This window comes from Mustela lutreola, chromosome 13, assembly GCF_030435805.1.
Source record: "Mustela lutreola isolate mMusLut2 chromosome 13, mMusLut2.pri, whole genome shotgun sequence".
NCBI lineage: Eukaryota > Metazoa > Chordata > Mammalia > Carnivora > Mustelidae > Mustela > Mustela lutreola.
In genome coordinates this window covers 45,893,569-45,906,221 of record NC_081302.1, presented here as the reverse complement: position 1 = coordinate 45,906,221, position 12,653 = coordinate 45,893,569, and the positions used below count along the sequence as shown (strand labels likewise).

The 12,653-nt window shown below is 34.6% G+C and overlaps 1 protein-coding gene across 3 annotated transcripts in view; it reads left to right on the top strand.

Moving 5' to 3' along the window:
• The window catches only part of TDRD3 (tudor domain containing 3), a 166,565-nt gene that overhangs the window by 71,517 nt on the left and 82,395 nt on the right, over positions 1 to 12,653 (top strand). For all 3 annotated transcript variants that reach the window (XM_059143676.1, XM_059143675.1, XM_059143677.1), the window contains 2 exons: positions 5,880 to 6,040; positions 11,572 to 11,713. In XM_059143676.1, the coding sequence (XP_058999659.1) occupies positions 5,880 to 6,040; positions 11,572 to 11,713 (303 nt within the window). The remainder of the gene's footprint in view (positions 1 to 5,879; positions 6,041 to 11,571; positions 11,714 to 12,653) is intronic.

Sequence of the window (12,653 nt, the reverse complement as noted above, 5' to 3'; positions counted from 1 at the left end):
ATTATTTATTAAAGTAGTTGTACCAAATTTGTATTACCTTCAGTAGTATGTGTGAGATACCATTAATCTCCATCATTTGTGGCACTTGAAATGATCAAATTTTTCTAATCTTGTGGTTGTAAAATATGTTACTCTTCCTTAGGCTATTCTGTCCTTGCCCACCCCCACACTGGTAGACATTTCAGAATCAAGTTTCTTAAAAGATGTTGGAGTTTTGGGGCACCTGAGTGGCTCAGTGGGTTAAGTCTCTGCCTTTGGCTTAGGTCATGATCTTAGAGTCCTGGGATCGAGCCCCCAGAACAGTCTCTCTGCTCAGTGGGGAGCCTGCTTCCCCCTCTCTCTCTGCCTGCCTCTCTGCCTACTTGTGATTTTTCTCTCTGTCAAATAAATAAATAAATAAATAAAATCTTAAAAAAGAAAAGATGTGGAGTTTTGATTGAAATTGCATTGAATTTGCCAATCGGTTTTTAAAAAATTTTTTATTAACATATAATGTATTATTAGCCCCAGGGGTACAGGTCTGTGAATTGCCAGGTTTACACGTTTCACAGCACTCACCATAGCATATACCCTCCCCAATGTCCATAACCCACCACCCTCTCCCTAACCCTCTCCCCCATAGCAACCCTCAGTTTGTTTTGTGAGATTAAGAGTTTCTTATGGTTTGTCTCCCTCCCGATCCCATCTTGTTTCATTTATTCTTTTCCTACCCCCCAAACCTCCCACGTTGCCTCTCCACTTCCTCATATCAGGGAGATTATATGATAGTTTTCTTTCTCCGATTGACTTATTTTGCTGAGCATAATACCCTCTAGTTCCATCCATGTCATTGCAAATGGCAAGATTTCATTTCTTTTGATGGGTGCATAGTATTCCATTGTATAGATATACCACATCTTCTTTATCCATTCATCTGTTGAGGGACATCTAGGTTCTTTCCATAGTTTGGCCATTGTGGACATTGCTGCTATAAACATTTGGGTGCACATGCCCTTTGGATCACTACATTTGTATCTTTAGGGTAAATACCCAGTAGTGCAATTACTGGGTCATAGGGTAGCTCTATTTTCAACTTTTTGAGGAACCTCCATGCTGCTTTCCAGAGTGGTTACACCAGCTTGCGTTCGCACCAACAGTGTAGGAGGGTTCCCTTTTCTCCGCATCCTCGCCAGCATCTGTCATTTCTTGACTTGTTGATTTTAGCCATTCTGACTGGTGTGAGGTGGTATCTCATTGTGGTTTTGATTTGTATTTCCCTGATGCCGAGTGATGTGAAGCACTTTTTCATGTGTCTATTGGGCCAATTAGTTTAAAGACAATTGATATCGTTATGTTACCATATTATCAGTGAAATGCTTATAAGGTGCCTCTGTGAACAGAAGAAAAAAGCCCTAATACATAGCATTTATACTTTTTGTAGCAAGAGTATTATCACCATGGCTGATTATAAGCTACACCATGAAATCACTGATGCCAGAATTGGGAAGATATGTTCATAATAGGGTCTTGTGAACTGGTATGAGCTGCCTCTAGCATACTCCTAGATGTATCTCTTCATTTATTTAGTTTTTTCCATAGTTTTTTTTTTTTTAAAGATTTTATTTATTTATTTGACAGAGAGAGATCACAAGTAGGCAGAGAGGCAGGCAGAGAGAGAGGAGGAAGCAGGCACCCTGCTGAGCAGAGAGCCCGATGTGGGACTCGATCCCAGGACTCTGAGATCATGACCTGAGTCGAAGGCAGCGGCTTAACCCACTGAGCCACCCAGGCGCCCAGTTTTTCCATAGTTTTATAATTTATGAAAGTATAGAGGTCTTGTATCTTTTGTAAGCTTTATTCCTGGAGTATTCTATTTTTGCTGCTGTAAATGGTGTTTTTAAAAAATTACTAATTTTTCTCTCTGATAATTGTCTATTGATCTTAAATTCTACTAACTTATACATATTATTCTTAATATTTTATCTGTATATTCTTTTATGCTTTCTTTGTAAATTTGCCTTTTGTTGACATTTCACATGAGTGCAAACAGTGTATATACTCTCTTGTATCTGGCGTCTTTAACTTAGTGAATGTTTTTGAGGTTAATATGTCAGTAGTTTGTTTCTATTTATTGCTGATTAGTATTCCATTGTATGGATATACCACTTTCTTCTTTTCATTTACTAGTTGATGGATATTTAGACTTCTCTGCATAGTTCTCTTGTGTTTTTCCACTGCTGATGAAAGTAGGTTGAATGTTTTTATTAATATTATCTCTTAAGTCACTGATTGGCATCTTTACTCTCTGCTTCTTAATCAGTCCTGTTCAGTATCAGTTTCATTAGCCTTTGTGAAGAATCAACACTAGTCTTTGCTAAGCTTGACTTTGTTTGTTATTTCATTAATTTCTCCATATTATCCTCTTTCTTCTACCTTATTTGAGCTCAGTCTGTTCTTTTCATAACTTGTTAGTTTAGCTCATTAATTTTCTTCTCTCTCTTCTAATACAAGCTATATAAATTTTTTAGACCAGGCTTATTATTTTGTAGTCTGTTTTTGATAATTCCAAATTCCCCAGGCCTTGGAGACTTAATTTTTTTTAATTTTTAATTTTTCTATGATTCTCATGCTTTATGGCTAGTTTCCTTATGAGTCTCTTGATATTTTCTTGTGATTTCATGTTTCTTGATCTGTCTCTGTGGGTATTCTGGGCACCTGAATCAGCAGTGCTTTCTTCTAGAAGGAATATCTGGAGGTAGTGGGGGGTGCTATGAGGTTTTGGCTAAGGTTAATTTTGCTACTTTTCCACTAGCCCAAAGTTGAGGCTCTCTCAATTGCAGGTTGTTACTACCAGAAGCACACATAGATCTTCTCTGGCAGAAAATGTCCACTAAATTGAGATTTACTGTAGATGCCTGAACGGATAATGTGACCAATGTTCTGAAATTTCTAACACTGTATACAGATTAATCTTTGTTTTTTATTATTTTCATCTAGAATTTATATATTTTTTAACTTTGGGGTTGCCCTTGACACTAGTTGGACACAGATTTTGAGGTTAATTTTCATTCATTATAGTGGATGCCTTTAGATGATTTTATTTATTTTTTTTAAGATTTATTTATTTATTTTAGAGAGAGAGAGAGAAAGAGAATGCAGAAGCAGGGGGGAGAGGCAGAGGGAGAGGGGAAAGCAGATTCCCCACTGAGTGTGGAACCCAAAGCTGGATTTGATCTCATGATGCCTAAATCTTAACCTGAACCAAAATTAAGAGTTGGATGCTCAACCAGCTGAGTCACTTAGATTCAGAATTTAAAGTTAGGATTTATAATCTTAGAACTATAGCATTTTATCCTACTATTTGTGTTTTATTTAGGTCCCATACTTCTAGTATTTTGTTTACTACAGAGTATAATAAGCTGAATTTTGTAAACATAAATGAAAATATTCATTATATCTGTTGGCTTACATATAGAACATTTCTGAATTGTGGAATAACTAATATTAAGGCTTGATAATTCTCCTGGAGAAGTGACCATGAAAAGATTGTAGACTCTTCTAAGAAGAGTCTAGTAAATAGTACCTCCTTTTCTGCTTTGCTTTTGAATCAGTTGAGAAGTAAAGTGTGGGAAATGTGGGCTAAAATATCAACTTTATTATTAATGAAAATTACTTTGAAAGATGTGATTTAGTGAGAGAGGCGAATGGACTAACTAAACCACAAACCAGACAGACTTAGACACTCCTTCACAGTAGTGTCAATCCAGTGAAGAGCCTGAGTAAATACCTTAGAGTTCCTAGCTAGATCCCAAGAAAAAGAAGGGTCAGGATGAGCCCAGTTTGAGCCCAGTATATATGGTATATTTTTCCCAATCAGATAAGACATTCCATGAGTGGGTATATTCATTTCCTAAGGTTCCTGTAACAAATTACCACAAACTTGGTGGCATGAAACACAAAAATGTATTCTCTCACAGTTCTGTAGGCCAGAAGTCTAGAATCAATGTCTTAGCAGGGTTGTAGGACTCTGCAATTCCATAAAGATACATTGTGATCTGTATTTCATATGACCAAGTTAAGGTGCCCCTGTCATGCTGTATAAGAAATCCTAGGAAAGTTTAATTTCTTTCTTACTAAGAATTAAACAGAAGCAAAAGTTTTCCTGTCACAAGTCAATGGATGTGCTCCCCCTAAAATACATGTGTCTCACTTTGGAACGCATAGATCTAGATCATCGATCAGCTAATAGAACTTTTTGTAGTGTTGTAGGTAGTTTATATCTGTGTTGTCCAGATACAGAACATTTGAAATATGGATGTTACTCAAGAGTTGAATTTTAAATTTCACTTAATTAATTTAAATATATATTTAGGTAGTCACATATGGTTCAACAGCACAAGCTGTATATTCATTAATGTCTAAGCTAAAAATATTAGGAGTAGAAAAATAAAAGAGAATGGTAACATTATAATAACTATAACCTGTCTATGGTTTAATTTAAATGTCCTTATTTTAATGACATTAACAAAGAAAAAGAAAAAGTTCATCCTGAATTCGCAGCTTATCTGTACTTAGTAAAGACTTTGGACTTGTTTTAAGTTGGAATTTTTTTTTGTAACTGAAAATTCGATGAAATTTTAGTCTCTTTTTTCTAATTATATTCTTTAGGACTAAATATATATCATAATTATTTCTCTTTGGCAAAATACTAGTAAATATGAAGTAGAAATTTGTTAATTTGGGACATGCTTACTCAAGAAATTAAGTGTAAATGTTTGTCAGTCATTTCACATTTTTCTTTGCTGAAAATATAAATCACATTATTATGCACATAAAGATTTTACTTAACACTATGTAACAAAAAAGTAGCCTTTTTTTTCCTTTGTAGGTATGATACTACTGAAAGGTATAATATTTTATAATGTAGAAAATATAACTTTTTAATAAAGTTGTTTTTCAGCCATGTAAACAGATTTTACCAGCATTTCTCAATTATATCAGAGGCATTTTGTTATATAAAATTTTTAAGAGCTCATCAATTTTATTTTTGGCTTTGATTGAAATGTGACCAGAGAGAGCATTTCTTCTCTTTAGTGCCAGGCATGTAATACAACATTAGATTTAAATTTACTTAAAAAGATAATGTGAAAATACATCCAGTACAGCTCAAACTTATTGAAGTTTATATTGTTAAATTTGGGGGTATTGTATTCTTCATTAATGCCAGAAGAGGGCGTGCTTTAAATCTGCTGTTTTTAAACAGTATATATTCCTTCCAACTGGTGGTGTTACGTTGATGTCCTTTAAAAAATTACCAAGTTCTTAGGGATGCTCGGGTGTCTCAGTGGTTTAAGCCTCTGCCTTTGGCTCAGGTCATGATCCCAGGGTCCTGAGAGGAGCCCTGCATCCAGCTCTCTGCTCAGCAGGGAGCCTGTTCCTCCCCCTCCACACTCCCCTGCCTCTCTGCCTACTTGTGATCTCTCTCTCTGTCAAATAAAGAAAGAAAGTCTTTTAAAAAAATTACCAAGTTCTTTAATTCCAGATTGTACCTTAAGGTACATGGGAGAAGATGGGGGGGTGCATATGAATAATTTAGAGCACGTAATACTAAAAAATCTATTAATACACCTTTAATCCAGAAATATAACTTGGTTTTCCTCAGGTTTTCTCATTACTTTCTGAAAATGCATTCAGAATTAATGAATTCAGGAGACCCTTTTGAAGTTTTATCTTTAAATCACCCCAAATCCTGATGTATATTATGTAATTTTACTTTTGACCTTATTTAATTGAAATTATTATAAATCATGAAGTATGACCATTAAGGAAGAGGGAAACAGAATAAATGAAAAACAAAGCCATGGCTAGAAAGTGATATTTATTCCTTTGTATTTTGACAGCTTGAAGGTCCATGTGTTTTGCAAATTCAAAAAATTCGCAATGTTGCTGCACCAAAGGACAATGAAGAATCTCAGGCTGCACCAAGAATGCTGCGTTTGCAGATGACTGATGGACATATAAGTTGCACAGCTGTGGAATTTAGTTATATGTCAAAAATAAGGTGATTAACACTTTAATTTCTGTATTTGTTGCAGTGTGAAGGTGCTATTCAAAATGGATTTTGTTTTACGAATTTTAGAAAGAAGTAATGAACTATTATAAGTGCCTGTTACGATTTTTCAAAAGAAAGTAAGGAATTTATATTTCTACTTCATCTGTATAGGAAAATAGGAATGGAGTTACTCTTTCCTTAAATGTTAATTACTTTAAAAAAATTCAAGGTGGCTTTGTATGAAAAGTAATCATTTCTGTTTTTTTCAGTAAATTTTAGGTCAGAAATTTCCAGGAACAATTTCTCTGAATATGTTACCATTTCTTCTTTAGCAGTTGTGTCCATCACACTAGAAAAGTTTTATAGACTAATGAATTTTCTTAGGAAATGATTGAAACTAGAGACATGTGCCCTTCTACTTTCTGAGAGGACAGGGAACTCTATAAGGAACAATTTTCCAAATTCTTCTTTGGCTATTTTTATGAGAACTTTTTATTTTTATTTGCATAAATTTGATGTGTAACATTGTGTAAGTTTAAATCGTATAGCATTTTCCTTTGATAGCCTTATATATTATCCCTATTGTAACAATATTTATCGCATTGTATAATTATAGCATAATATTGTCTGTGTTTATTAGACTGTGTATTAGATCTCTGTGGCTCATTAAAAATTGGTACCCTTAAACTGCTTTAATCTTATCCCTCCCCACCATTTCCTGGTAGCCACCATTTTATTCTTTTTACAGATTTAACTTATTTGGATTCCACATATAAATGATATCATATAGTCTTTCTCTGTCTGAATTATCTTGCTTAGCATAATAGTTTAAGGTCCATTCATGTTGTGGCAAATGGAAAGATATTCTCCTTTCTCATGCTGAATAATATTCCATTGTATATATATACCACATCTTTTTTATCCATTCATTCGAGTTGTTTCCAAATCTTGGCTATTATGAATAATGTTGCAATAAAGATGAGAGTATGTATTTCTGGTCAAAGTCCTGCTTTCATTTCCTTTGGGTATATACCCTTTGGAATTGCTGGATTATATGGTAGATCTATTTTTAAGTTTTTGAAGAATCTGCATATTGTTTATCATAGTGTTTGAAGCAATTTACATTTCTACCAACAATGTATGAGTTCCCCTTTCACCACATCCTCGCCAGTATCTCTTGTCTTTTGTGTTCTTGATGAAAACCAATCTAAGAGAAGTAAGGTGATAGCTCATGTGGTTTTGATTTGCATTTCCCTGACGAGTAATAATGTTGAGTAGCTTTCACCTGCCTTTTGGTCATTTTGCTGTCCTCTTTGGAAAAATGTCAGCTTAGTTCTTCTCATTTTTGAATCAGATTTTTTTTTTATTATGTTGACAGAGTTCTTCATATATTTTGGATATTAATCCCTTATCCAATATATGGCTTGCAAAAATTATCTCCCATTCTGTACATTTTATTTTCATTTTGTTTCTTTTTGTGCAGAAGCTTTTGAGTTTGATGTAGTTCCATTTACTGATTTTTGCTTTTGTTGTTGTACTTTTGGTGTCATGTCTACAAAATCATTGCCAAGACCAATACTGATAAGCTGCTTCTCTGTGTCTTATTCTAGGAGCCTTAGGTAGCAAGTTTTATATTAAAGTCCTTGATCCATTACAAGTTAATTTTTGTGAGTATTGTGAGACAGGAGTCCAATTTCACTGTTATGTGTGTGTTTCTATGAGAAACTTTTTAGAGTTGGCATTCCTGTTGGGATGGAGAAAAGCAATGAGAAGGAAGGGGGAAATGTTTTCTTTAACATCAGTGTCCTCACCATTCAGTGTGAGCAATTTTCCAAGGTGGGAATTTTCATTGGACATTTGTAGTGGTTTCTAAATGCTCATGTTTGCTGTTCTAGGTCCTTTGAGCTTTCTCACTTAATGTAAACTCCTAGACCATATTTCTCTCCTCAGTGAGCATTTAACAAGTGTTTAGCATCTGCTGTGTTCTAGCCCCTTTATCTGGTGCTAGGGCACAGAAATTAAAAAAAAAAAAAATTAGATTTTTGCCCCCAAATAGCTCCTCTGCTAATGATGCAGGCACATAAGCATATAAGTTATAATAAATATGTCAACTAAAAGGATTAGGAGTTGGGATGCCTGGGTGGCTCAGTCAGTTAAGTGTCTACATTCAGCCCAGGTCATGATCTCAGGGTCCTGGATGGAGTCCCGCATCAGGCTCCTTGCTCAGCAGGGAGCCTCCTTCTCCCTCTGCCTGCCATTCTCTTGCCCTTACTCTCTCTCTCTCTCTGACAAATAAATAAAATCTTTAAAAAAATTTTTGAAAATAAAAAAAAGAATTAGGAGTCTAGAAAATTTACTCTATTGGGGGGAGCCAGGAATAAGACCTAAAATATGAGTATTTCAAGACTAGTGAGGGGGGAATAGTGCGTGCAGAGACATGTTGTCCTGAAAACAAATGAGTGAAAAGTTCCATTTGGAAGAGCTTTAGTGATTTGGGGTGGTGGTATATGGGAAGAAATGTGATTGGTTGAGGCCTCTAAGCCATGCTCAATAATTTCCCTTCTTTTTATTCTTTCTTCAATCTGTATCTGCCTCTGGTAAAGGGAGTGTCTTTCTTAGAAAATACATATTTGTCTAAAATACTGTTTTTTTTAAAAAAGATTTTATTTATTGAAAGAGAGAGCACAAGCAGGTAGAGCAGCAAGCAGAGGAAGAGGGAGAAGCAGACTCCCTGGCGAGCAGGGAGCCCAACGTGGGGCTTGATCCAGGACCCTGGGATATGACCTGGACTGAAGGCAGTCACTTAAACAACTGAGCCACCCAGGTGCCCCTGAAATGCTGGTTTTTATATACAAAGCAGGTTTTATTGATTTTGCATTATGGTTTTGTTGTTGTTGTTGTTGTTGTTTTAAGTAGGCTCCACGTTCAGCATGGAGCCAGTGCAGGGCTTGAACTCACAACCCTGAGATCAAGACGTGAACTGAGATCAGGAGTTGGACATTTAACTGACTGAGCCACCCAGGTGCCCCTGTTGTCTTTTTGAAGAGTGGAAGGGTTCCTACTTTTGGGGTGAAAGACAGCCTCTCCTCCTTTGACAAATTCAGTCAAACCCCCTACAAAGGAGTTTACAAATGATTCAGAAAGACTTGCTGTGCAAGACTTGACTTGTCTGATTTTACTGCTCTGTAGTTCTCTGAGCTAAGTGAAGACACAAGATCGTCCAGGAAGGAGGGTCCCTTATGTTGTTAACTGTTTTCTTTTGTTAAATTTATTGCAATTTGACAATTGAAAAAAAAAAAATACTACCTCTTTCTCATTGACTCATCATCCAAATAGCATGCTACTTTTATTGCTGTGAAAGCAACAGCCTACAGAAATGTTTTTACATGTGAATATCTGGGAGACTTTTATCGAAGTAATTGGTTAGTGGTTAGCTTCGAAGCAAAGTAGAATAATTCAGTAGAGAGGATACACCAGGATCTGATACTGACTGTGTTGTCTTCAGTGCACATTACATTTCTTTGGGGTGCTTTTTTCAATTCTTCTGTTCTACTTCCTGATTGACTTCAACTTTTAAACACCCAGTTCTCACTGTTTTTATGTTTATTTGTCTTGTTATATAGCTTTTTAAAAATTGCATTGAAGAGAGAGTAGAGGCATTTTGGGGTGCCAATAAAAATAGTAATTAAATAAAAATATGCTCTCTGAATAAGGTTAGTTAGGGCCTTGACAGCGATGTATATTAAAAATTATATTAAAATTTTAACATCTATTTATCCTTTTGTGGGCATAGGACTATCATTTAATCTGGTGAGTGGGAGTTTTTACCAGTTATCCTAATGAAATTTTAAGTACATCTTCAAATAATTTGACAATTTTTTCTCTTAACCTATTAAGGAGAGTTTGAAAAAGGTACAGTCACTTCATACAAAAATTATTTATCATTTGTTTTCAAATAAGCTTTTAGTTTTCAAGTTATATTATCACAACTTAAATGTCCCTGTAATTTGCATCCAGTCTTTTAAGTTCTTATGTAGTTTCTTTTATTGCTAATTTATGTTTCTAGATTTTCATTGCATTTTTCAACTTCATCAATTTGTAGGAAATTATTGGCTAAAAATGGTTTTGAAGTATAAGTCTTATATAAATGATACAATTCAGTAATTAGAGTAGTTTCTTTAAAGTAAAGAGTGTAGCATCCTGTAGTTGAAACTTTTTTTGATACAGAGTTATGAAAATCTGGATCTGCTGATTGCCTAAATTGAGAAAAACTTCTTCACTTAGTGTAACTGTATTCAACTGTTGCTGATACTGAAGTCTGATAAATATTGTCCTTAGTTATTTACCACCACAGAGCTCCCCACTTAAGGGTTAGGTTAGGCATGGCTGTTCATGACCATTTGTTCCATGAATTACATGTGATGACAAAACTTGAGATCCTCAGAATAGTTTTTACCAGATAATGTCTTGCTTTCTATGAGATCTTTGAGGCTTTAAAAACAGGTGGATTCTATTTCTTCTTATTAATAACTGTTTTAAAACCATCTATTTTTTTTAAAATAGACCGATGATATTGATGCTTTCTACTGATTTTGCTGTTGCATATATCAGCACATGGTGAATATCCTGAGCTTTAAAAATATGGACAACGTGAAACCATTTCAGACTTATTTTCTAAATTTGTTCTACGTATTCAAGAATGGTCTTTACTCCTGTTGAGAGTACTTTATCCCTTGCCGCATATGCAAAGAAATGGAGTGGGACTCAGTATCTGTGCTTTTATTTTAGGATAAATCTCAGTAATGAAATGGTTCCTTCCACTATTTCTTCTAACAGACAGTTGGTAGGGGTATAAACATTTCCTCTCTGGTTTTTGTAAAACGGATCACGGTGTACTGTTTGCCTTAAGTCTAATAATATTTAGTCTATTACAGACAAGTTCTTTTAAGATAAAACTAAATTAAACAACTCATTTGATCTTTAACTAGATGGTTAACAAAAAAGAGCATTGTTTATATGCATTATGGTAGCTCATAAAGATGTAAAATTTCTAGAATCATTACTAGTCAGATATCTTTTTGTGTACTGAAACTTAATTTTGTACATAGTATATCTTTGCAATGCATTGTCAAAGCTCAGAGGGAAAAATGACAGATCTTTTCTTTGTACAGCATGCTGTGTACAACATGAGAAGGTATTTTCATAACTCTTATTTACAAATTTCTGAGGTGTGATTTTTATTGTCCACATTGTGGGTTTTGTTGTTGTTGTTGTTGTTTTGTTTTGTTTTGTTTTTAATGGGGAAACTGAAGTTCATTTGTCAGTAAGGTAAAAAGTAACAGCCTTGGACCTGGTCTTCTGACCTCTTACCTATACATAATCTATTTGCACTGTATAGCCAGTGTCTCCTAAAAAAAAAAAAGTGTTTGTATGAGTGTGTTTTGAAGAGCTTGACCAGATTCAGGACAAAGTTTGAGTTTGGGGAAGGAGCTTCAGTGTGTTTAAACTCTTTTTTTTTTTTTTTTTCCTCCTTTCTTTAGCCTGAATACACCACCTGGAACTAAAGTGAAGCTCTCAGGCATTGTGGATATAAAAAATGGATTCCTGCTCTTGAATGACTCTAACACTACAGTTCTTGGTGGTGAAGTAGAACACCTTATTGAGAAATGGGAGTTACAGAGAGTAAGTGTAAACTAAGAAAAATGGCTTGAACTTTTAAAAAAACTTCACTTTTTAAAATTGCATTCTGTGCTTTAAGGAGATTGTCTCATAATGAACAGTAAACTAGTCTCTTGTGTCAGAGTTGAATCAAATGGAAGACAGTAATCTTTACAGAAAACTATCTACCTTTATCTAAGTATATTCTTTGTCTTGAGCAGATGTCATTTTTCAGTATTTACTACATTTTATTACATATTTTAAAAAGTAATTCTTTACTGACAAGTTTTCAAAACTCCCAAGATACCATTTATAAACTATGTATAATGTATCTGTGTATAATTCTGCAAAAAAACCCCAGTATTTGTGAATATACATGTATATAATGTGTATTTGTCTTAATTCTTAACATACAATCACACATATATACAACTGAAAGCAAGTTGTATGTATAGATTTTCACATTAAAGGAGAGATCATTATTATCTTGTCTTCCTAGGCATGTTAATTGGTGTTTTCCCCATTTATATTGGTGATATCTTCGTTCTCCTAGTCATCTAGGTTATCTAGTGATTTTTGTCTCTGGTTTGCTTCCCGTAATCAATTCTGTAGATCCACCACAGTCAGACCTTAAATTGTTTCTTTGCTCTCCAGGTCCATTGCTGTTGCTATAGTTTGTTTGTTTGTTTAGCCTATTTTTTAAATTTTTAAAAATATTCACAACTCGATTAAGTTTTTTGCATCTCTCGCCTGAACTATTGCAGTAGCCTTTTTGCTGGTCTCTCCATATACCCTTTCACCATCTTCTAATTTATTGTATTTATTTCTTCACGATTATCTTCCTTCAGCATCACTCAGAACACAGCATACCCTGCTTTTATTTCAAATGCCTTAATTTGGCATTCAAGGCCATTTACAATATAGCCCTGGTTCCAGTTTTCCTTTTTAACTTTCTAAATTATTT